The 23,376-nt window shown below is 59.0% G+C and overlaps 3 protein-coding genes across 22 annotated transcripts; 1 reads left to right on the top strand and 2 right to left on the bottom strand.

Annotated features, from left to right (window-relative positions):
• Positions 1-2,035: 2,035 nt before the first annotated feature.
• Positions 2,036-5,444, top strand: TMEM269 (transmembrane protein 269). 19 transcript variants are annotated; one of them, XM_030468434.1, is made up of 7 exons: positions 2,036-2,133; positions 3,140-3,184; positions 3,722-3,869; positions 3,965-4,062; positions 4,150-4,293; positions 4,955-5,158; positions 5,252-5,444. In XM_030468434.1, the coding sequence occupies exons 1-7, from the start codon at positions 2,109-2,111 to the stop codon at positions 5,359-5,361; spliced, it is 774 nt and encodes a 257-aa protein (XP_030324294.1). In that variant the 5' UTR covers positions 2,036-2,108; the 3' UTR covers positions 5,362-5,444. The 19 variants fall into 19 exon arrangements, with proteins under 19 accessions (XP_030324294.1, XP_030324289.1, XP_030324309.1 ...); XM_030468429.1 differs by having other exon boundaries at positions 3,140-3,189; positions 3,703-3,869; XM_030468438.1 differs by having other exon boundaries at positions 2,048-2,133; positions 3,945-4,062.
• Positions 5,445-6,309: 865 nt separating this feature from the next.
• SVBP (small vasohibin binding protein) lies at positions 6,310-7,455 on the bottom strand. Of its 2 annotated transcripts, none has more exons than XM_030468450.1 (3): positions 7,402-7,455; positions 6,599-6,720; positions 6,310-6,511 (listed from the first exon to the last, which is right to left on the bottom strand). In XM_030468450.1, exons 2-3 carry the CDS (start codon positions 6,716-6,718, stop codon positions 6,425-6,427), a joined length of 207 nt encoding a protein of 68 aa, XP_030324310.1. In that variant the 5' UTR covers positions 6,719-6,720; positions 7,402-7,455; the 3' UTR covers positions 6,310-6,424. The 2 variants fall into 2 exon arrangements, with proteins under 2 accessions (XP_030324310.1, XP_030324311.1); XM_030468451.1 differs by having other exon boundaries at positions 7,424-7,451.
• Positions 7,456-10,056: 2,601 nt separating this feature from the next.
• Positions 10,057-17,343, bottom strand: ERMAP (erythroblast membrane associated protein (Scianna blood group)). The gene is made up of 7 exons (XM_030468419.1): positions 17,267-17,343; positions 14,993-15,425; positions 13,717-13,812; positions 13,073-13,240; positions 12,109-12,197; positions 11,917-12,032; positions 10,057-10,607 (listed from the first exon to the last, which is right to left on the bottom strand). The coding sequence occupies exons 2-7, from the start codon at positions 15,398-15,400 to the stop codon at positions 10,057-10,059; spliced, it is 1,428 nt and encodes a 475-aa protein (XP_030324279.1). The 5' UTR covers positions 15,401-15,425; positions 17,267-17,343.
• Between the last annotated feature and the right edge of the window lie 6,033 nt (positions 17,344-23,376).

The following is a 23,376-nucleotide window of genomic DNA, read 5'->3' as shown; positions in this document are numbered from 1 at the left end:
GCAAAATAAACCACAGCTCTGGCACCTGCGTGTCCATGTGCTGGGGGGGGGAGAGTGAGCCAGAGGGTGACGTGGGATGGGTGGGGGCAGGGACCACTGGGAGGTGCCCAGAGACCACGGAGATGGGCAACCTGAGATATGCCAGTGTCACAGGGAAAGGTCACACTGAGGTGCCCTGAAGCCACCAGCATGGGCACAGTGAGGGACCACGGTGGCAAGGGGACCCCCAGACACCTTGATGCCACGGGGATGGGCACCCAGAGGTGACCCAATGCCATGGGGATGGGCACCCAGAGGTGACCCAGAGCCACAGGGAAAGGTGACCCAATGCCATGGGGATGGGCACCCAGAGGTGACCTGATGCTAAAGGGGGAGGTGGCCCGATGCCATGGGGATGGGCACCTAGGGGTGACCTGATGCCACAGGGATGGGCACCCAGAGGTGACCTGATGCCATGGGAATGGGCACCTGGAGGTGGCCAAATGCCACGAGGATGGGCACTCAGAGGTGGCCTGATACCACAGGGATGGGCACCCAGAGGTGACCCAGAGCCACAGGGAGAGGTGACCCAATGCCACAGGGATGGGCACCCAGAGGTGAGCTGATGCCATGGGGATGGACAAGCCCCCAGGACACCCTTGATGCCCCAGTGATGAGCCCCCCCCGAGATGCCCTGAAGCCCGGATGATGAGCACCCAGTTCCATCCTGTGCCCCCCCTGAGGGCCCCCAAGGGTGAACCCCCCCCCTCCGTGTGTCCCCAGGGCTGGCCCCCCCGAGGCCCCCGGGGATGGCCCCATGGCCCTGGCTCCTCTCCTGCCAACAGCCAGCGCGTGACCAGGGAACAAAGAGCCCTTTGAGCGGCCACCACCGGCACCCCTGGGACCCCCACCTCGACACCCCATGGGGATGGGTGCTACCACCCCCCCACCCCCAACACCCTCCAAGTGGAAAGTTCCAGCCTGGAGGTGTGGGGGCTGTAGAAGTTTTATTGTCCCCGTGTCCCTGGGGACCTTTGCTCCCCCTGCAGTGGCCCCGGCAGCCACTGAGCAGCCACGGGGCCTTTGCTCCAGCACGGGGGGTGCTGAGCCCACCCCAACTCGTGACACCCTTGCACAAATGGGTGCTGCCCCACTGGAAGTGGTGGTGGGGGTGTGGCAGAGTTGGGGTGGCACCCAACTGGGCTGGTGTGTGCTGGTGGTGTGAGTTGGGTGGGGGGAGTCACCTTTGGGTGCCACAGAGGGCAGGGGGTGAGGGGAGGGGTGGTGGTGGTGCAGGGGGGTGGGGGTGGGTGCTATGGGCATGGTGTGGGTGCTGCGAGCATCACTTGGGTGCTGCAGTCATGGCATGGGTGCTGTACTCATGGTATGGGTGCTATAGTAATTACATGAGTCATAACTTGGGTGCTAGAGGTATGGTATGGGTGCTGTACTCATGGTATGGGTGCTGTAGCCATGGTGTGGGTGCTGTAGCCATGGCATGGGTGCTGCAGCCATCGTATGAGTGCTGTAGCCATTGTGTGGGTGCTGTAGCCATGGCATGGGTGCTGTAGCCATGGTGTGGGTGCTGTGAGTGTGGCCTGAGCAGTGCAGGCCTGGTGTAGGTGCTGCAGAGCCTGGCAGGGGTGCTGCACAGCGTGCTGTGGGTGCTGTGGGTGCCATGAGGCTCACAGGGGGGCTCCATCCTGGTGTAGGTGCCACAAGCACCCCACGGGCAGGCACGGGGTGGGTGCCATGGGTGATCCACACCTGGGATGGGTGCTGAGAGCCTGGCACGGATGCCACAAGCCTGGCACGGGTGATCCACACCTGGGATGGGTGCTGCCAGCCTGGCATGGGTGCTGCCAGGCCAGCCCGGGCACCATGGAGCTGGCACGGAGCCGGTGAGGCTGGCACAGGTCCCCGTCCCTCCCGGGCCAGCTCCTCCCTCCCCGGTGGTGCCAAGCAGCTCCAAAAACCCCCGTGTCCTCTGGCCGGACCCACCCCCGGCACGGGTGACTCAGCCTCCTCAGCCTTTGCTTATATAAAGGCACAGAACCCCGCAGGGGGAGCGCTGAGCACCCCCCGTGCCTCAGTTTCCCCTCGCCGGTGCCACCGCTGCCACCGCGGCCATGTGGATGGTGTCACCGCCGGTTGGTAAGTGACAGCTTCATGTATCTGTGCAAGGATTCTTCTCTCCTCCTTCTCCCCCCCCAACCCCCAACAACCCCTTCCCATAAATTGCCGTTTTGGGGGGTTTGGCAGCAAAATGGGGGCTGCAGGGCACGGCCCAAGCCCCACCCCAAAATCGGGGTGGAAAAATGGAGAAACAATAAAGCAGCCCCCAAAAAAACCCCCAAGTTCATTCTGCACCTCCTCTGCCTCAACCTCCTTTTCTCTCTTGTCCCCAAGAGGTGAGACCCTCCTGGGGGGGTACAAGTCCCCCGTAAGATGTGTGGTGTCACCCAGGAAGAGCCCAAACTGCCTTTTTTCCCCCCCCAAAAAATAGTAGCAAAATGCAGAGAGTTTGGGAATGGTGGGGGGGATGCTCCCACCCTGGCTGGAAACACCAGGAATGGGTACAGGCACTGGGGGACTGTGATGCCACCTGTGATGATCCTGCCAGGAGCTGAGGAGGGTGGTGATGCCAAGCCCCAAAAGTCCTCTTTTTTTTTTTTTTTGGCCACTTTGGAGCCCACCCCAGCTCCCAACCCACCGGATTATCCCAAATCAAAGAAGAAGCAAAAAGGGGACAGCACCGGGCGTGTGCTGAGCTCCTCAGAACCCAACTGACCCCAGGTGCTGAGGGGACCCTGGGGGGGATTTTCCATCCCCAGGCACCCGGCTCAGCCCGTCCCGCCGGCTCGGGGCGCGGTGTCCAAAGGTCACCTCACCAGTGGCCAAATCCATCCCGCTGGCACGCTGAGCCACCCACCCCTCAACCAGGAGGATCTTGGAATTCCTCACGACCCGACGGGGGCCTTCGGTTTGGTGGTTTTTTGGGTTTTTTTTTTCCTTTTTTTAATTCTTTTTGGTGTTGTCACCCCCGGGGAGCGGTTTGAGCGGCGTTTGGGGGACGAGGTGGCCCCGGGCTGAGCGGGTGCAGGGGGGTGGAGGGGTGGGGGTGGCTCTTGTCTTGCTCTGACGTGCTGTTTTCTTTCAGATGAAGGATGTCACCAGCTTGCCTGGCTTTGGGACCACGGCACAGGCAGGGTACAAAGCCCACTAGTAGGACATGACCCTTAAACCCTTGCTCTAAAGCTTAGCCCATAGGTATATAAGATCACTGGAGCTTAACCCCGGGGTTGTTTGTTTGTTTGTTTAAGTCTAAGCTTGGGTTTGGATTTATTTTCCTTTTAAAAAGTTATTTTGTTGATTTCATTTGTCTTTTGCAGTTTTTTGCTTGGTTTGGTTTGGTTTTTCCTTTGCACCTCCAGCTGGGCAGATAACAAGGCAGGGCTTGTTACAACATAAAAACACACCCCAACCTCCCCCACCATGCTTGCTAAAAATAAAAAAGCTTTTTGGGGACTTTTGAGGAGGGGAAGGAGCCAAAGAGCCCCCCGCTCCCTCAGCAGCACCCCAAAAAATCCTCCCCAGAGCTGGAGGGAGGGCAGGGGGCTGCTGTGGGGCTTTGTGTCCCCCTCCTGTCCCCGAGCACCGACTTGCTACCTGGGGGAGGGTTAAACTCCACCCCATTGAGGGGGGGTTTCTGCCCTTCACCAGCCCCCACGGTGGGTTGCAGGTATTTTCCAGACCACCAAGAAATTGTTCCTGAGGGAGAGACCAGGTTGGGGCCGGATCCTGGAATTCATCAGGAAAAATGCTGCCAATGGGCTCTCTGTGGCCAACCTGGTGGCAGGGCTGTCCTCTGTCCTCTGCAGCCTCAACAGGTGTGTGGGGGGGGATAAAATAAAAAAAAAGGGGGAGAAACAAAGGGGATATGGGTGGGGAAAAAGGAAAGTCAGGCTGGTTGTGCCCTCCCCAGGCAGTACCACCACTCCTGCTGGCTGCTGCTCCTGGGCTTCCTGCTGGATCTGGCTGATGGAGCCGTTGCCCGGCAGCTCAATGCCTGCTCGGCGCTGGGTGAGTTGGGCCCTGAGGAACCCAGTGTTGGGGTCTTGTTTTCTCCCCTCTCTCCCCACAACTCACCTGGCTCCTCGCTGCCTGCAGGGGCCAAACTGGATGACTTTGCTGACTTCACCACCTTCGGGCTGGCCACGGCTCTGCTGCTGCAGCCACAGGGGGTGCTGGGAGGGCTCTTGGCCATCGCCTACGTCATGGCCGTCTTTGCTCGCCTCTGCTTCTTCTCCAGTGGTGAGTTCTGGCTCCAACTGGGTCCAGTTCTGGGGTTCCCATCAGCAGAAGGACATGGAGCTGTTGGAGTGATTCCAAAGGAGGCCCTGGAGCTGCTGGGAGGGCTGGAGCAGCTCTGCTCTGGAGCCAGGCTGAGAGAGTTGGGGGTGTTGAGGCTGGAGAAGAGAAGGCTGCAATGGGGAGACCTTAGAGCACCTTCCAGTGCCTGAAGGGGCTCCAGGAAAGCTGGGCAGGGACTTGGGACAAGGGCCTGGAGGGATGGGATGAGGGGGAATGGCTTGGAAGTGGGAGAGAGAGGGGAGATTGAGGTTGGAGATGGGGCAGAAATTGTTTGGGGTGAGGGTGCTGAGCCCCTGGCCCAGGTTTCCCAGAGAAGCTGTGGCTGCCCCATCCCTGGCAGTGCTGAAGGTTGGATGGGGCTTGGAGCACCCTGGGCTGGTGGGAGGTGTCCCTGAGCATGGCAGGGGTGGCACTGGAGGGGCTTTAAGGTCACTGCAACCCAAACCATTCCATAGTTCTATGATCTCTTGGAAAAGGGGCTCTGTATCCCACAGTTCCAATTCTCTCCAGTTCAGCAGTTTAAAGGGCATCAGGCTGGGGGGGGGGGGGGGGGGTGTTTGGGGGTGATTCCTCCTCCCTCAAGGGAACATTTGGCACTCAGCTGGGATCCCCTTCACCTACCGGGGGCTGCCCTGTCCCTACGCCTCCTCGCTGCTGGCCAGCACCTTCCTGCTGACTGGGGGCAATGTCCTCCTGCTGCGGGTGGCCGCGGGGGTCACCATCCTCTTCATGGTGGATCAGGGCTTCTACCCCCACGACAAGGTGCTGGAGTCCCAGCTCTGGAAGAAACTGGTTTACACTGGAGGTAAGGAGATGGCTATAATTAAAACGGGAGGGGGTAATTAAACTCTCCCAGGGGAGGAAGGAGCAGATCCCAAAGTCTTTTCCCACTCCACAGGGGTGGTGGCCATCCTCTTCTCACCGGCAGGGCTGGCTCCTGTCTACTGCCTCGCCTGGTCCATGTCCTACATCTGCTTCCCCTTTGCCCTCTGGAGCTGCAAAGCCTAACCCTGCCCTCACCCAACACCAAGAAACACCTTCCTCCTCCTCCTCCTCCTCCTCAGCCATCTCCCTTAGCTCCTCTCGCTTGTTTAGAAAAGGGAAGTAAAAGGAGTGGTAGGAAAAGAGCCTTAAAAGCATCAAATCCCAGAATGGCTTGGAAGGGACCTTGAAGATCATCAAGATCCAACCCCCCCTGGCATGAGGACACCTCCCACCAGACCAGGCTGCACAAGGCTTCATCCAACCTCACCTTAAAATACCCTCCCTGTACCCTGTCTGTCCTGGGGGGTGAGCAACCCCTGTAACAAGAACAAAAAACCCCAAACCCCTCCTTGGGGAAGGGAAATTTAGAGATTGCTCCCACTCTGTGTTGGTAATTTCTTTAAAAAAGGGAAGATTTACACTCCCCCCCCCCAAAAAAAAAACCAGCTCAGCCCCTCCATGGTTGGGAAGAAGGGGAAGAAACCACCAAGAGGTTCTGAACCCCGATTCCCCAGCAGCGTTTTGCTGTTTATTATTTTCCCCACCTCTCACACGTGGTTTTATTTGCTCCCCCCTCCCCTTAAAAAAAAAAAACCCAACACACCACAACACCTCCTGGGTGTTTGCTGGCAGGGGGGGGGAAGCACAGAGTTTGATCCGAAGTCTCTGGAAAGGCTGTGGGGTTGCAGAGGGCGTGTGGGTGGAGGAAGGAAGCGAAGGTCAAACCCGGCGGAAAGAAACACTGGGGAGGGTCCCCCAGGGAGGCTCCAAACAGCTGTGAGAGCTGGAATGGGGGGGAAATCCAGGGAGAGGGAGGGCAGGGAACCTTCCTGACCCTTGGAATTGTTGGGTCTGGGTCCTGCTTGGGACCTGGCGAGAGGTGGCTGCAGCTGCTCTGGCCTCCAGCCTCCTCCCCCCCCCCATTCCCACTCTGCACCAAGGGAGCCAGAGAAATGTGGAACCACCACAGGTTTTATTTAAAAAAAGGCAACCAAACAACAAACATTCTGTAATAAATAACAAAAGGTTAGAAAAAAAGGGGGGGGAGGCTGCAAGAGAGGGGCGTGGGGGGGCCACGTGGGCCCCTTCACTCGCCAGAGGCCTCCATCTGCTTGCAGAAGGAGTCGAACTGCTGCTGCTCCAGCTCTGTCATCACCCGGTTGAGGGCATAAATCTGGGGAGGGGGAGGAGGAGCTGATGAGTAGGGGGAGAGGGAGGTGCCCTGCCCTGTCCCCGTGTGCCCCCTCCCCAGCTCGCCCACCTCTGCTCTCTGCCTCTGTTTCAGCTCCTGCTGGGCTGATTTCTGCTTGGCTTTCTCCAGCCGCGCTGCTGCCTCCCGGGGCTTCGGCCTCTCCTTACGCCCCCCCCCGCTCGGCTCCATGGCTGGGACGGGGGGGAGAGGGAGGGTAAGGGGGGCGTCACCCCAGACATGGAGCCCCCCAACTCCCCCTTGAGCCTGCAGCGCTACCCCTGCCCCCCCCAACCCAGGATCCCGTAAGGACCCCGCAGGCATCCCCACACCCCCCCATCACCACACCCCCCCGCATCCCCACACCCCCCCATCACCACACCCCCCCGCATCCCTAAACCCCCCCCCGCACCCCCACACCCTCCCGCACCCCCACACCCTCCCCCATCCCCACACCCCCCCCCGCATCCCCAAACCTCCCCCGCATCCCCACACCCCCCCGCATCCCCACCCCCCCCCGCATCCCTAAACCCCCCCCGCATCCCCACACCCCCCGCACCCCCAGCCCTCCTCCCCCAGCACCCCCCCCAGGCATCCCCAGCCCCAAAGATGCCCCCCAGGTTCCTCCCCACCTGTCCCCCAGCCCCCCAACTCCCCACGCCCCCCCCAGCCCCTCAGACCCCACACACCCGTGCCCAGTAACCACCGCCCCTGCCCCTCAGTCCCAGCGCCCCCCAAGCACCACACCCCCCCGTACCCCTAACCCCCCCACATATTCCACAGCCCCCCCCGTGCCCCGCAGCCCCCCCCTGCCCCGCAGCCCCCTCCCCAGGTCCCTCGGTCCCGGGATCCCCTCACCCCCCGTCCCTCGGTACCTCCGGGCCCGTCCCCACAAACCAAGATGGCGGCGGAGCCCCCCCGCGCGGCTAGCCGGCCTGACCGCCCCACTGCGCATGCGCCACAGGAGCTGACGGGGGCCGGGAAGCAGCAGCGCCCCCTGGCGGACGGGCGGGAACCCGGTCGTCTCAGTGTCCCCAGTATGACCCCAGTGCCTTCCCAGTGCCACCAGTATGAACCCAGTATGACCCCAGTGCCTCTCCAGTGCCACCAGTATGGCCCCAGCGACGCTGGTATGACTCCAGTGCCACCAGTATCACCCCAGTGTCTTCCCAGTGCCACCAGTGTCATCCCAGTGCCATCAGTATGAACCCAGTGCATTCCTAGTGCCTTCCCAATGTGACCCCAGTGCCTTCCCAGTGCCACCAGTATGAACCCAGTATGACCCCAGTGCCTCTCCAGTGCCACCAGTATGACCCCAGTGCCTTCCCAGTGCCACCAGTATGAACCCAGTATGACCCCAGTGCCTCTCCAGTGCCACCAGTATTATCCCCGTGCCTTCCCAGTATGACCCCAGTGCCTTCCCAGTGCCCCCAGTATGACCCCGATGCCATCCCAGTGATCCCAATGTCATTCTAGTGCCCCCAGTATGACCCCAGCACTCCCAGTACAATCCCAGTGCCATTCCAGTATGATCCCTGGGACATGCCAATGCCCCCAGTATGATCCCAGAGTTATCCCAGTATGATCCCAGCACCCAGTGTGAAACCAGTTTGATACCAGCGCCCCCAGTTCAATCTCAGTGTGACCTCAGTGTGAGGTCCCAGTATGATCCCAGTGCAATCCCAGTGTTTTCCCAGTGTGATCTCTGTGTCCCCAATGCCCCCAGCCTCCCACTGTCCCCTATACAGCCCACTCCATACAGCACACCCCTATACACACCCCCTGCACACCCCCCTGCACAGCCCTGCTCCTGACAGCACACCTGGAGATATAGCACAGCCCTACACACCATACCCCTATAAACCACACCCCATAAACCACACCCTATACACCACCCCAATACACCACACACTATAAACCACACCCTATACACCACACCCCTATATACCACACCCCATATATACCACACCCTATACACCACACCCCTATATACCATGCCCTATGTACCACACCTTTATACCCCACACCCCATATACACCACGCCCCTTTACACCACACCCTACACACTACACCCCATATACACCACACCTTATATACCACACCCTATACACCACACCCCCTGCGTGACACAGCACCTATGGCACAGCACGTATGGAATGGCACCTATGGCACAGCCTGGCACCGCACACCATGGTGTGGGACAGCTGGCACCGTGTGGCACGGCACAGTGGCATGGCACAGCATGGCACAGCATGGCACGGCGTGGCACAGCACACAGAGGATGGTGAGGTGAGTGTGGCACAGTGTGGCACAGTGCCACCCGTGTGGCAGGGCAGGGTAACCATGGCACAGCACACAGCAGGTGGCACGGCCCAGTGCTGCATGGCACAGCGTGGCACCCGTGGCACAGCGTGGCACCCGTGGCGTGGCACACGTGGCACAGCGTGGCACCCGTGGCACAGCATGGCACCCGTGGCGTGGCACGGTGCCACACACCCAGCATGGCACACACGGCGTGGCACAGCGTGTGTGGCACGGGACAGGGTGGCAATGGCACAGAGGGTATGGCACTGCAGGTGACAGCACAGTGCCACACACATGGCACAGCACACACGGGGTGACACGTGGTGACACGGCCCAGCTGGCACGGCACACGAGGCACAGCGTGGCACACAGTGCCCACCCCAGTGCCAAACCCTGGCACAGTGCTGTCCCCCCCACCCCTTCCCCCCGGGGTCTCTCCACCACCCAACCCCTTCTCTCCAAATCCATTTATTGCAGCAGCCCGGACCCCCCCCAACCCCCCCAGGACCCCCTGGAAGCGCGGGACAGAGACAGGGAGAGGGGGCAGGGGGGATCCTGCTGGCTCCAGGGCAGGAGCAGCCCCACCTCCCCCCCCCAAAACCCCCAGCAGCACCCCTGGGGGGCAGGGGTGACAGCGACCCCCCCACACCCTGTTGGATGCAGGGGTGACACCAACCCCCCCCAACACCCTGTGAGATGCAGGGGTGACACCGACCCCCCCCAACACCCTGTTAGATGCAGGGGTGACACCAACCCTCCCCCCCCCCCAAGATGCAGGGGTGACACTGATCCCCTCCCAACACCCTGTTAGGTGCAGGGGTGACATCGACCACCCCCACATACCCCTGGGGTGCAGGGGTGACACTGACCCCCCACCACCATGTTAGATGCAGGGGTGACACCAACCCTCCCCCCCTCTAAGATGCAGGGGTGACACTGATCCCCCCCCCCCAACATCCTGTTAGGTGCAGGGGTGACACCAACCCCCACATACCCTGTAAGATGCAGGGGTGACACCAACCCCACCCCACACCCTATAAGATGCAGGGGTGACACCAACCCCCCCCCACCCTATAAGATGCAGGGGTAACACCAACCCCCCCACACCCTATAAGATGAAGGGGTGACACCAACCCCCCCACACCCCGTTAGATGCAGGGGTGACACCAACCCCCCCACACCCTATAAAATGAAGGGGTGACACTGACACCCCCCCCAGCCCCCCATTAGATGCGGACAGTGTTGATGCGGAGGGGCTGGACGTTCTTCCCGTTGGCATGGCTCTGTCCAGGGCTGAAATAGGAGCAGAGCTTCCCAGGAAAACGCTCCCGGAAGGTGTAGAGCCAGGACATGTCGTCGGCGTTGTAAAAAATGAGGAGCCCTTTGTCGTAGTCCAGGAAAACCCCGACTTTCTCCAGCTTGCTCCTGACGTTGAGCCGTGTCCAGGGCTGGGTGCAGGCGCTGTACTGGTTCCCGTCGTGCATGACGATGCAGTAGAAGCCCCGGCTGGGCTGGATTTGGATGCTGCCCTTCCTGGTGACAGCCTCGTGGGCCAACCCGATCATCCACTGGGTCTTCTCTGAGACCACCACCTCCCAGTAATGGACCCCTCCGGAAAAAGCCTGGGAGCCCAGCACTGAGACCTCCACGTCGAAGCGTTTGGGGGAGTCCTGCAGGGGCTGGGGGTGGAGGTTGCCATAAGCCACGATGGTGCAGTCGTCAGAGAGGATCAGGCGGTGGTGAGCGGTGCCAGGGTCCAGTGTCAGGGCTGCTGGCACTGCAGAGGGGACACGGGGACGAGGGGCTGGGGACACGGGCACCCAGACACCTCCCTGGACAGTGTGCAAACTGCTGTGGCGTGGAGAAGGTCACGGGGGTGGCCTCCTCCCTCACCAGTGGGCTCTCTCTCCATCCTTCACCGGTGACATCTCTGGCCCTTGCTGGTGATGTCCTTGTCCCCATCTCTCACCACTTCACCACCATGCCCACATCTCTTGCCCCTGCTGACCCTGTCTCCCTCTCCCACTGGCATTTCCCCATCTCTCATCAGCACACCCTCATCTCTTGCTGGTGATGTCCCTCACCAGTGCATCCCCATGTCCTTCACCATGTCCCTCTCCCCACCCTCACCACTGAAGTCCTCATCCCCAACCCTTGCTGGTGATGTCCTTGTCCCATTTCTCACCACCTCACCACCATGCCCACCTTGTCTCACTCTCCCACTGGCATTTCCCCATCTCTCACCAGCACATCCTCATCTCTTGCTGGTGATGTCCCTCACCAGTGCATCCCCAGTGATGTCTCTCTCCCCACCCTCACCACTGATGTCCTCATCCCCAACCCTTGCTGGTGATGTCTTTGTCCCCATCTCTCACCACTTCACCACCATGCCCACATCTTTTGCCCCTGCTGACCCTGTCTCCCTCTCCCACTGGGTTGGGCTCTTTTCCCAGGCAACTCTCAGCAAGACAAGAGGGCAGGGTCTCAAGTTGTGCCAGGGGAGGTTTAGGTTGGAGATGAGAAAGAATTTCTTTCTGGAGAGGGTGATCAGGCATTGGAATGGGCTGCCCAGGGAAGTAGTGGATTCTCCGTGTCTGGAGAGATTTCCAAAGAGCCTGGATGTGGCACTGAGTGCCATGGGCTGGGAACCACGGGGGGAGTGGAGCAAGGGTTGGACTTGATGATCTCTGAGCTCCCTTCCAACCCAGCCCATTCTAGGATTCTATGATTTCCCCATCTCTCACCAGCACACCCTCATCTCTTGCTGGTGATGCCCCTCTCATTGTCCCTCACCAGTGCCTGCCCATGCCCTTCACCATGTCCCTCTCCCCACCCTCACCACTGATGTCCTCATCTCCAACCCTTGCTGGTGATGTCCTTGTCCCCATCTCTCACCACCTCACCACCATGCCCACATCTCTTGCCCCTGCTGACCCTGGCATTTCCCTACCTCTCACCAGTGTGTCCTCACCTCTTGCTGGTGATGTCCCCGTCCCCATCTCTCACTGCTGATGTCCCCCTTCCCATCACTCTCCACTGATGTCCCCGTCCCCAGCCCCCCAGTCAGCCCCCCCTGGCCTGCTCACCAGGATGGATGTCCTGGAAGAGGGATTTCCAGATGGTGTACTGCAGAGGGCCCATGTACTTGGAGGTGGGAAAGTCCTCGTAGGTCAGGTTGGTCTCGTGGATCTTCCCCTTCAGCCTGCAAAGGAGAGATGATGGAGAAAGGGGCAGGGGGACAACAGAGGGGACCCCAGTGTCACCCCACCATCACCCACCTTTCAGAAAGGGATGCAACACCAGCCAAGAAGACGTGTTTGTCAGCTTCTGCCAGGCGCTCCTGGAGGATCTGGCTGCCCTCCTGCACCTTCATGGAATCACAGAGTGTCAGCTCTGAAGGAACCTCAGGGATCACCTGCTCCAACCCTTCTAATATTATTCATGATGTGAGATGTCTCAGCATCCATAGAGCTGAGACTTCAAACTTCCCAAAGTGGGGGAATCCACCCCTTCCCCTGGGAGACCATTCCAAGCTCTGACTCTCCTCATGGGGAAAACTTTTCCTCTTGTGTCCCATGGGAATCTCCCCAGGAGCACCTTGTGCCCATTGCCCCTTGGCTTCCCCATGTCCATAGGGAGCCTCCATCTGCTCTGTAGCCCCCTGGAAGGAGATTGAGGTGCTGGAGCAGGTCCAAAGGAGGCAACTGGGCTGGTGAAGGGAACCAGCACAGATCCTGTGAGGAAGGGCTGAGGGAGCTGGGGGTGTTGAGGCTGGAGAAGAGGAGGCTCAGGGGAGACCTCATCACTCTCTGCAACTCCCTGAAAGGAGGTTGGAGCCAGGGGGGGGTTGGGCTCTTTTCCCAGGCAACTCTCAGCAAGACAAGAGGGCAGGGTCTCAAGTTGTGCCAGGAGAGGTTTAGGTTGGAGATGAGAAAGAATTTCTTTCTGGAGAGGGTGATCAGGCATTGGAATGGGCTGCCCAGGGAAGTAGTGGATTCTCCGTGTCTGGAGAGATTTCCAAAGAGCCTGGATGTGGCACTGAGTGCCATGGGCTGGGAACCACGGGGGGAGTGGAGCAAGGGTTGGACTTGATGAGCTCTGAGCTCCCTTCCAACCCATCCTAGACTCCATTCTAGGATTCTAAGAAAAAAAAAAACCAAAAAAAACCCAAAAAAACAACAACAAAAAACCACATGGTCCTGAGGTCTCCCCTGAGCCTCCCCCTCTCCAGGCTGAACAAACCTTCCGGAGCTGCTGGCTGTAGCGTTGGATTTTCTGCTCGATGTCAGTCAGGGTCCGGGCTGTGTCAGCCTCCAGCTCCTCCAGCATCGCCTTTTGCCGCTCCCGCAGCAGCCGGTGCAGCCGCTCGAAAGCCTCCCCAATGGTCACCCGCAGGCTCTTGGCTGAGGACTTTTGGGGTGCAGGTGGGTGTCAGGAATCCCCCTTCACCTGCCCCCCCAACACCGACCCCTCGGTGAAGCTGTAATTCCCCAAAATAAAACCCTACAGCCCCGATGAACCCTACAGCTCCCAAGAGATTCCGGGGGCTCCAAGAGTATTATCTGGATTTTTGACCCTCCAACCCCTACAGAAGACCCAAAGGAGCCCCCCCCAGTGGGATAAGAGAAAATTGAGTCCCCTCCACGCAAGGAAGAGGAGATAAATATAACCCCAAAATTAATTAAAAAGAAAGATAAAAACAGCCTGGAAGAGAATAAAAGAGGGATGAGCAGCTTTGTCAACCTGCCTGCGGGTTCCAGGGGTACTGGGGAAGGGAAAATGGGGTAGATCCATGAAACTGTGGGCTTTGGAGGCTTTAGAGGTCCCAAAATCAGGTGAGCAAGGCAGGGTTGACACTGGGGGCAGAGCTGTGTCCCTGTTTGTACCTTGGTCTCAGCCAGCTGCCTCTTGAGAAGGTGCAGGGCTTCTGTGTGGCCACGCTCGCTCTCCTGGAGCCCCTGGAGCTGCTCCTTCAGCTCCCGCTGGGGAAAGAAAAAAACCACCATAAAACACAGGGTTTGGGGAAAAAAGGGACATCAGCAGCTGGAAAACAAGGCCTAGGGGGTACAGGGGTTGTGGGGAAGGGGTGCAGGGGTTGGGAGGGGGGGGAGAAGCATTATTGTTTGCTGTTGGCATAGGGATCCCATCCAGGGCAGAGCTGGGGAGTGGATAATGGGTTGGGAGGGGTCCTACTTGGGATCAGTTTAGTAGATCCATGGGGGCACACACAGACAGGTGTTTTGGGGGTCCCCAAGAACTCTCAGTATGGATGGAGAACAGGGGATGACCAGGGAGGCATCTGCAGAAGCTTTGGGGATTGATGGAGGGACTGAGGGATGGAGGAAATCCATGGGGCTGACCCCGATGGGGACAGAAGGGGTCTAGGGACAGACAGACAGGAGCCAAGAGGGGACAGATCGACACAGGAGCTGAGAGGAGCAGCTCAGGGCAGGGGACCCTGCAGGGATGATGGTGCATGGCCAGAGAGGGATGAGAGAGAACAGCCTGCAGCTGTGGGCCCTGTGGGTGCTGAACCTGGAGCAGAGGAGGCTGAGGGGAGACCTTCTGGCTCTCTGCAACCCCCTGAGAGGAGGTTGGAGCCAGGGGGGGTCGGGCTCTGCTCCCAAGGAACAAGGGATGGGACAAGAGGAACTTTTGGCACAACTCAAGTTGTGCCAGGGGAGGTTTAGGTTGGAGCTGGGGAAGAATTTCTCCCTGGAAAGGGTTGTCAGGGCCTGGCCCAGGCTGCCCAGGGCAGGGCTGGAGTCCCCATCATCCCTGGAGGGGTTTCAGAGCCCCAGAGATGTGGGGATGAGGGACACGGGGTGACCTGGGCAGTTCATGGTTGGACTGGGCACACTTTGAGGTCCTTCCTCAGCAGCTCCATGCCCTGCCTGCTGCTGGGGAGGTTTCTAAGTTGCCCCCTCCCCCCAGGCTGCCAGGAGATTCCTTAGGAGTTCCGTGCCCAGGAGATGGATGGGCAAGCACTGCTGCTGCTGAAGGAGGAGTCCCCCATGTAGTCCCCATGGCCAGGGAGATATGGTGCTGAGGGCCACGGGTCAGCAGTGGCCTTGGCAGCAGTGCTGGGTTTATGGTTGGATGTGACAACATTCAAGGTCTTTCCCAAGCAAAACGTTGGGAGGAGAGGAGGGATGGACCCACCTGCAGCTCCTCAAAAGCATCATCCATATTGGTGACCTGGTGCTGCTCGTGCACAGCGGGCTCGTCGCAGAAGAAGCAGACGACGGCGCGGTCGGTGAGGCAGAAGAGTTTGACCTTCTCGTGGTCCTTGCAGGGGAAGGGGCTCCGCTGGGCACCCAGGATGGCATCCAGGGGGAAGGCGCTGTACCTCTCCACGATGTTGGCCAGCTTGAGGCTGGGGGCCAGGGTGGGCTCGGCGAAGGTCCGGCGACACTCGGGGCAGTCCCGGGTGCCCTGGGGCTCCTGGCGCACCCAGTGCTCCGTGATGCAGCGGCGGCAGAAATAGTGCTCACAGCCAAAGCTCACCGGGTCCTGGTAGATGCTCAGGCAGATGGAGCAGAGCAGCTCATCCTTCAGGCTGCAAGCCATGGTGGGGGGCTGCAAGGATGGGGGGCTGCAAGGAGAGGGGGGGGAGAGGGCGGTGAGGGGGGCCTGGGGAGAACTGGAGGGGGAGGGTGAGGAGGTTGAAGGGGGAATGAGGAGGTTGAGGGGGGAATGAGGAGGTTGGAGGGGGGAAATGGGGGTCTGGGGGTGTGGGTGGTAATAAGGGGGAGGTACGATGGAGGAGTTGGGGGTGAGGATGCAGTGGAAGGGCTAGGGGTGCAATGGGGGTGTTGCAGTGGGGGAGGGGGGAGAGGGGAGAGAAGGTGATGAGGGGGGTTTGGGGGATTGGGGAGAGCTGGAGAGGGAGGATGAGGAGGTTGAGGGGGGAATGAGGAGGTTGAGGGGGAAACTGAGGAGGAAATGGGGGTCTGGGGGTGTGATGGGGGGAGTTGGAGGTCAGGATGCAGTGGAGGGGCTGGGGGCTGTAATGGGGGGGATTGGGTGGTCGGGGTGCAATGGGGGTGTTGCGGTGGGGGAGGGGGGAGAGGGTGGTGAGGGGGGCCTGAGGGATTGGGGAGAGCTGGAGGGGGAGAAATGAGGAGGTTTGAGGGAGAAATGGGGAGGTTGAGGGGGAAATAAGGAGCTTGGAGGTAGGAAATGAGGATGTTGAGGGGGGAAATGGGGAGGCTGAGGGGGAAATGGGGAGGTTGGAGGGGGGAAATGAGGAGATGGAGGGGGGATAGGAGCTTGGGGGGGAAATGGGGGTCTGGGGGTGTGATGGGGGAGTTGGAGGTCAGGATGCAGTGGAGGGGCTGGGGGATGTAATGGGGGGGATTGGGTGTTTGGGGTGCAATGGGGGTGTTGCGGTGAGGAAGGGGGGAGAGAAGGTGATGAGTAGGGTGTGGAGGATTGGGGAGAGCTGGAGGGAGAGAATGAGGAGGTTTGAGGGGGAAATGAGGAGGTTGAGGGGGGAAATGAGGAGCTTGGGGGGGGGAAATTATGAGCTCCATTCCCATTCTCAGGGGAAATGGGGGTCTGGGGGTGTGGGTGGCAATAAGGGGGGGTGTGATGGGGGGAGTTGGGGGTGAGGTTGCAGTGGAGGGGCTGGGGGGTGTAATGGGGGGATTAGGGGGCTGGGGTGCAATGGGGGTGTTGCAGTGGGGGAGACTGGAGGGTCAGGGTGCAGAGGGGGGCTGAGGGGTGTAATGGGAACTGGGTGATTGAAGTGCAATTGAGGGGCGGGGGTGTAATGGGGGAATTGGGGACCAGAATGCAATGAAGAGGCAGGGGGGGTTGTAATAAGGGAAAATTGGGGGGTCAGGATGCAGTGAGGGGGTTCAAAGGAGGATTTGGGGTCAGGATGCAATGGAAAGGCTGGGGGGGATGTAATGAAGAGAACCGGGGGGTTGGGGTACTATGGGGGGGCTGCAACGGGGGAAACGGGGGTCAGGGTGCAGTGGGGGGGCTGGAGGGGTTGCAATGAAGGAACTGGGGGTCAGGCTGCAATGGGGGAACAAGGGGTCAGGATGCAAGAGGGGGGCTGGGGGTTGCCATGGGGAGGCTGGGGTTCAGGCTGCAATGGGGGGATTGCAATGGGGGGAACCGGGGTTCGGACGGCAACGGGGGGGACTGGGGTTCCGACAGCAATGGGGGGTTACAATAGGGGAGACTGGGGATTCGGTGATAAGGGGGAGGGCGGTGGGATGCAACGGGGATGCGATGGGAGGGAACTGGGGGTGCGATGCTGCGGGGGGGGCCCGAGATGAGGCTGAACGTGGGGGGGCCCAGCCGGGAGGCTGCACCGGGGGGACCGCGGGTTCGAGACCGCCCCCCGCCCCACTCCGCTCCGCTCCCCGCCAAGCTCCCCCCTGGGTTGGGGGTCCCACTGCCCCCGGCGCCCGCTGCCCTCACCCAGCCGGTGCCGGTGCCGGTGCCGGTTCGCGGTGGGGGGAGCGGTCCCGCCGGCTCCCGGCTCTCCCCGCTGTGGGTGGGGAGGGGCCGGTCCGGTCCGGTCCGCCCCGCACTTCCTGCCCCCACCCCGCCCCCTCGCACCTCAGCGGTGCCGCCCCCGCCCCATTGTCCCCTGCGCGGCGCGGCCCCCGCCCACCCCCCGCCCCTGCACCGCCCGGGGGGGGCTTAAAGGAGCCGCGGAAGCAGACGGGGAACTGGGCCCAGGGGACCCCAGACCCACTCGCCTCCCGCTGTACGCTCAGAGGCACCTCTGAGCGCACCCACCCACCCGTCTATCCGTCCATCCGTCCATCTGTCCATCTGTCCTGCAGCCCCCATCTGTCTGTGTCCCTGTCCATCCCTCAGTCCCTCCATCCATCCATGTGTGTCCATCTGTCCTTTCTATCCTCCCATCTGTCCATCCTTCCATCCCTTTGTTCCTCCATCCATCCATCCATCCATCCATCCACCCAACCTGTCCCACAGTCCCTCTCCAGCCACCTCCCCATCCATCCCTCAATCCCTCCATCCATGTTGCTCTTTCTGTCCCACTGTTTCTCTATCTGTCCTTCCATGTCTCCATCCATCCATCTTGCTGTCCCTCTGTCCATTCCTCCATTCATCCCTTTCACCCACCTGTCCCTCTCTCCTTCCATCTGTCCCCATCCACTCATTTCCCTATCTGTCCTTCTATCCCACTGTCCCCCATCCCTCCACCTGTCCATCCTTCTGGCCATTCTGCTTTCCCTCCATCCATTTGTCCCTCCGTCTGTCCATCTTCTTGTTCATCCTTCCATCCATCCATGGATGTCAATCCCTTTGTTCCTCTTCCATCTCATTGTCCATCCATCCATCCATGGATGTCCATCCCTTTGTCCCTCTTCCATCTCATTGTCCATCCATCCATCCATCCATCCATAGATGTCAATCCCTTTGTTCCTCTTCCATCTTTTTGTCCATCCATCCATCCATCCATCCATGGATGACCATCCCTTTGTCCCTCTTCCATCTCTTTGTCCATCCATCCATCCACCCATGGATGTCCATCCCTTTGTCCCTCTTCCATCTCTTTGTCCATCCATCCATCCATGGATGACCATCCCTTTGTCCCTCTTCCATCTCTTTGTCCATCCATCCATCCACCCATGGATGTCAATCCCTTTGTCCCTCTTCCATCTCTTTGTCCATCCATCCATCCATTCATGGATGACCATCCCTTTGTCCCTCTTCCATCTCTTTGTCCATCCACTCACCCACCCACTCCCCAGCTTTCCATGCCAACCCCATCTCACTCTCCAGGGGGGATCTGTGAGGATGAGGGATACCACAGGTGACACTGGCACAAGTCTTGCACTGGGTTTCCCCCAAATTTTACCAATTTGACAAAAAATCACTTTGAGAGGAGTTTGGGATGCTGACTTTCCACTGTCCCATCACCCTTGGCCGTGGTGGGACCTACAGGGACCGGTGGGCTCTGCCAGCACCAGCTACCCCATGGCAGGGCCAGCTGCCCACAGTGTCCCCCTCCCCATTCACACCCCTTGGGGTCAAAGCCAGAGCAAGGACGTGTCCCCCGCAGCCACGGGGCAGGGGTGGGGGCAGCGAGTAGGGGGTCCTGTTCTGGGAGGATGGAGCCTGGAGGGGCAGGGGAAGGGGGGGATGCAATTCCCGAGGGGGGGGGAGTTAAGCTGCATATTTCAGAGGCGTCGTGAAGGCCTGGCTGGGAGCCAAAGGGAACAAACTCCTGGGCTCAGGCCGCTGCATTGCCCAACACCCACTGCCAGCACCCCCCTGCCCTTCCCTCCTTCTTCCCCCCCCAGCACAACCCGGGTACCCCCTTATCCCTTCCCCTCTTTTGGGGAATAACCACCCGCTTTGTTCCTCTTTCCAGGCCTGAAAAGCCTGGAAAAAAAAGCAGAAAAAAAGAAGAAATAATAATAATAATAACACACACACCCCTCTCCCATGGGTTTGTTGGTTTGTTTTTTTTTTTTTCTGCTTGTTTTTCCACATTAGGAATTCAGGTCTTGTCTCCCCTCCAGGACCCACCAGGGACCAAGGAAGGGATGAAATTAAATCATCAAAGAGCCGTGCTGGAAAGCTGGAGAAAAAAAGAAAACACCATTTTTTTTTTTTCACCCCAAATCGCAGATTCAGGGCTGGGGGAGTCCCATCCGTGGGTTGTTAATGAGTTATTAATTAATTTGTATCCCAAGTACGTGGCTGAAACACCCGGGAAATGCGGGTGATGGAGAGCACGTGGTGGTCACTGACATTGCTGATGTTCATCCTGGTGCCTGGAAGTGGAACTGTGGGGTGGGTGTCTTTGGGAAAAAGGAGAAATTAATCCCAGTTAATTAGTAAATTGGCTTCGTTACCTCACAGTAACCCTGGGATAAGCCAGGGGTGGGAGGGCTCTGCTGTGTCTTGATTTTTTTGGGGTGATACGCAGTCCCTTTTCCACCAGAGGATTGATCATAGAATGGTTTGGGTTGGAAGGGACCTTAAAGCCTCCCCCAGTGCCCCCCTGCCATGCTCAGGGACACCTCCCACCAGCCCAGGGTGCTCCAAGCCCCATCCAACCTTCAGCACTGCCAGGGATGGGGCAGCCACAGCTTCTCTGGGAAACCTGGGCCAGGGGCTCAGCACCCTCACCCCAAACAATTTCTGCCCCATCTCCAACCTCAATCTCCCCTCTCTCCCAGTTCCAAGCCATTCCCCCTCATCCCATCCCTCCAGGCCCTTGTCCCAAGTCCCTCCCCAGCTTTCCTGGAGCCCCTTCAGGCACTGGAAGGTGCTCTAAGGTCTCCCCATTGCAGCCTTCTCTTCTCCAGCCTCAACACCCCCAACTCTCTCCGCCTGGCTCCAGAGCAGAGCATTTCTTCCTAAATTCCAGCCTAAATCTCCCCTCTCCAAGTTTTAACCCATTTCCCTTGTCCTCTCCCTACCCCCCCATGTCCAAAGCCCTCCCCCAGCTTTCTTGGAGCCCCTTCAGATATTGGAAGGTTGCTCTGAGCTCCCCTGGGAGCCTCCTCTTCTCCAGGCTGAACAACCCCAATCCCTCAGCCTGGCTTCCCAGGGAGCTGCTCAGCCCTCTGAGCATTCCAGTGCCTCCTCTGGACACCTTCCAGGAGCTCTGTGTCCTTACACTGGATTTTCCAGCCTGGACACAGGACTCCCTGTCTACATTTGATGCCAGGCTGGGGTGAGGGTCCTGTTGAAGCAGCACAGGCAGCATGGTGCCCGCCGGGCAGGGAAAACCCAGGAGCTTCCCGGGCGTGTGCCGCGTGTGCCGGGCCCTGCCCGCGGGAGCTGTGGGGAAGGGAAGGCCCTGGAGCCGCCGTGCCGGAATGTTCCCCACCACCACCACCACCACCGCTGCCGGATGAGACACGGGATGGGCAGGCTGGGACGTGCCTGCCTGGCTCCGGGCACATGGGCCTCCTTCCTTCCCATCCGGCTTTTCCCACCGTGCCAGATCCAAGGCTGGGAGCAGCCATCCCAGAGTCTGGGTTACTGGAGCCCATCACCTCCCCAGGGGGGGTTTGAGGGGATCCCCTTGCACCCCAGCACCCGGAGAGCAAGGGCACACCCAGCCGCCCCATGCTGGTGCTTTTCATCTCTGAAGCGCTTTGCAAACATTAAGTAATTAATCCTAATTAACTCGTTACCTAATTAGAACCGCAGGGCCCTCCCGGTCGCAAGGAGAAAGGGAAACTCCTGCACCTTCGTTGGGGTTTTTGTTTTCCCTCAAAAACCTCCGCCAACCTCCGGGAGGACCTCGCGGGACATCGTCCTGAATCCGGGGTGAAAAACCCACTTTGTGGGTTCCCAGAAAAGCCAGGAGTGAGGATTTTCACCCCAAGCAGCACCAGGAATGGGGGCACCACCAATGCCCACCTCATGGCAGAGAAACCTCCTCCAGGCCAGGAAAATTTTCTATGGAAAACGAGGGATTTCTTGTGGGAACGAGCAGAGAGCAGAGTTTTGCAGAGCCATTTCCCAGAGGATTTCCATGCAATGTCCCCACAGAGAGGGACAAAGCCCTTTGGAGACACCAAAGAAGCTCTCCAGGAGTCCTGCCTTGCCCTTTTGGGCCACGTTTTCCCACCAGGTTGCTCTCCAGGAACATTTCCCCTCGCTGCAATGGGAAGGAGGTTCCTGGGGGCACTGCAGGTGTAGCAGCCCCGTGGCTTTGCTGAACCCCCCTCAGGGGTGATTTCCTTCTGCTCCTGCCTTCCCCTCCTCTTAATCGTGGTTGGATCTATCCCAGGGGCAAAACCAGCCTTGGAACATTATTTTTTTTAGAAGGTGAGGGTTGGTTTCCTCCATTTTGTAACCCGGGATGGAGCCGGGCAGGCTTTTATTATTATTATTTTAATTTTTTTCTTTTTTTTTTTTATCCCTGCATACCAACCACCTCCCCAGGAAAGGGGCCCCTTTCCCACACCCAAGATTAAATCCACCCAACACAGGGGCAGAAAGCAAAAAGCCCTGAGCGTTGCTTATCTCCAAGGGGGACAATCCCAGGAGATGTTCACCAAGTGTTGATGGACCCTCAGACTTGGGACTGATCACTGCCGTGTCCTCCCACCACAGGTTTTGGGGTTGGACAACCTCACCCAGAAGTCAGGAATCACCTAAAATGGTGCAGAGGTTTGAAACCACCAGTTTCACAACCACAGCGACAAAAAAAAATATCCCGAGAGCCAAAAAGCCCCAGAGCTGCAGGAGGAAGCGAAAGCTCTGATGAAAATAAACCCAATGAGAAGGAATTTGGCGGTGTAGGGAGGGTCTTTGGTGGCTTCAGGGACATCAGGGAAGCTCCAAGATGTTCTGGTTTCTCCTGGTGTCCCGTTTTGGAGTGACACGAGTGTTGGAGCAGCCACTGTGAGGTGTCAACATTGGAAAATCAGATTAAAAAGGAGGTTTTGAGCTGCTGGCTCAGGTTCTCGGTTGAGTCATGGATAATTCATGCATCTGGGGACCTTCCAAGATGGGGAAATCTTGGGTGAGGAGGGGGAGATCCCAAGCCAGCTAGTGGGTGGTGGTGCCAAAGAACCAGTAGGGACACGGGTAGGGGACACAGTCAGACCTAAAGGGTGAGCAGTGGGGTGACACCACCATCACCTTGGCCAGGACCTTTCCCAAGGCCCTTGCTGAGGGCAGCTGCAGATGGATGCCCACATCTCACCAGGGACCTCATCCCAAAACACAAGATGCCCAAGGAAATAATGGATGGATGCCCACACCTTCACGGAGACCTTTGGGAAGCTTATCCTAAATGATGAGACATCCAGGGCAGTTACTGATGGATGCCCACACCTTGGTGGAGACCTCTTGGAAGCTCATCCCATCCCATCCCATCCCATCCCATCCCATCCCATCCCATCCCATCCCATCCCTGGTCCTTCCCCACTCCCAATCTCTCTTTTGGAAGCATTGTTTGCATTTTTAAATTACAGTTCCACCCATTCAGGGCATCCCTCTCCATCACCTTTTATGATGGACCATTTGGGGAAAATGTGAAAAAGGTTTTGGGGTTTTAAAAATTATTTTTAAATTAGAAACTTGGGAGCAGCAGCACCTGGACCTTCTTGGGGAAATGGGAGGGGAACTGTGTGGGATTTGCCCCCCTTTTCCTGCCCCTGTGGGGGCTGATTTGGGGCACGGGGCTAAGATCGGGGACAGTCATGGATAAAACGATGAAAAAGACAGAAATTAATTAAAAAACCCCCACGGATGTTCCCTGAAAGGGACATGGGGAGGAGAGAGCAAAGCTGCCAAAGCTGGGGGGTTTGGGGAGGCCCTGGGGGGGCTGCAGACCCAGCGGAGGGGATGGGGAGACACTGAGATGGGGAAGAGACCCTGAGAGGGGCTGGGGACCCCCCCAAGGGAAATGGGGAGGGACCCTCAGGGGATGAAAAGGAAGCAGAATCCCTGAGGGAGCTGTGGAGACTCAGTTTGGGGGATTCTGAGGAGATTTGGGGGGTTCTGAGGAGATTTGGGGGGTCTGAGGACACTGAGGAAGACTGGAGGGGAGTGGGGGAGCTGAGGAGCCCTGCGGGGGT

Source organism: Calypte anna, unplaced genomic scaffold, assembly GCF_003957555.1.
Source record: "Calypte anna isolate BGI_N300 unplaced genomic scaffold, bCalAnn1_v1.p scaffold_108_arrow_ctg1, whole genome shotgun sequence".
Lineage (NCBI taxonomy): Eukaryota > Metazoa > Chordata > Aves > Apodiformes > Trochilidae > Calypte > Calypte anna.
This window is presented reverse-complemented; position numbering and strand designations above follow the sequence as displayed.

Coding starts and splice junctions, on each gene's coding strand:
- TMEM269 (XM_030468429.1), top strand. CDS start 2,109: ATGTGGATGGTGTCACCGCCGGTTG. Junction 4,063..4,149: donor CAATGCCTGCTCGGCGCTGG/GTGAGTTGGGCC, acceptor CGCTGCCTGCAG/GGGCCAAACTGGATGACTTT. Junction 4,294..4,954: donor CCTCTGCTTCTTCTCCAGTG/GTGAGTTCTGGC, acceptor TTTGGCACTCAG/CTGGGATCCCCTTCACCTAC.
- SVBP (XM_030468450.1), bottom strand. CDS start 6,718: ATGGAGCCGAGCGGGGGGGGGCGTAAGGAGAGGCCGAAGCCCCGGGAG. Junction 6,512..6,598: donor AACAGAGGCAGAGAGCAGAG/GTGGGCGAGCTG, acceptor CCCCCTCCCCAG/ATTTATGCCCTCAACCGGGT.
- ERMAP (XM_030468419.1), bottom strand. CDS start 15,400: ATGGCTTGCAGCCTGAAGGATGAGCTGCTCTGCTCCATCTGCCTGAGC. Junction 13,813..14,992: donor ATGCTTTTGAGGAGCTGCAG/GTGGGTCCATCC, acceptor TTCTTTCCCCAG/CGGGAGCTGAAGGAGCAGCT. Junction 13,241..13,716: donor GGCAGCTGGCTGAGACCAAG/GTACAAACAGGG, acceptor GCACCCCAAAAG/TCCTCAGCCAAGAGCCTGCG.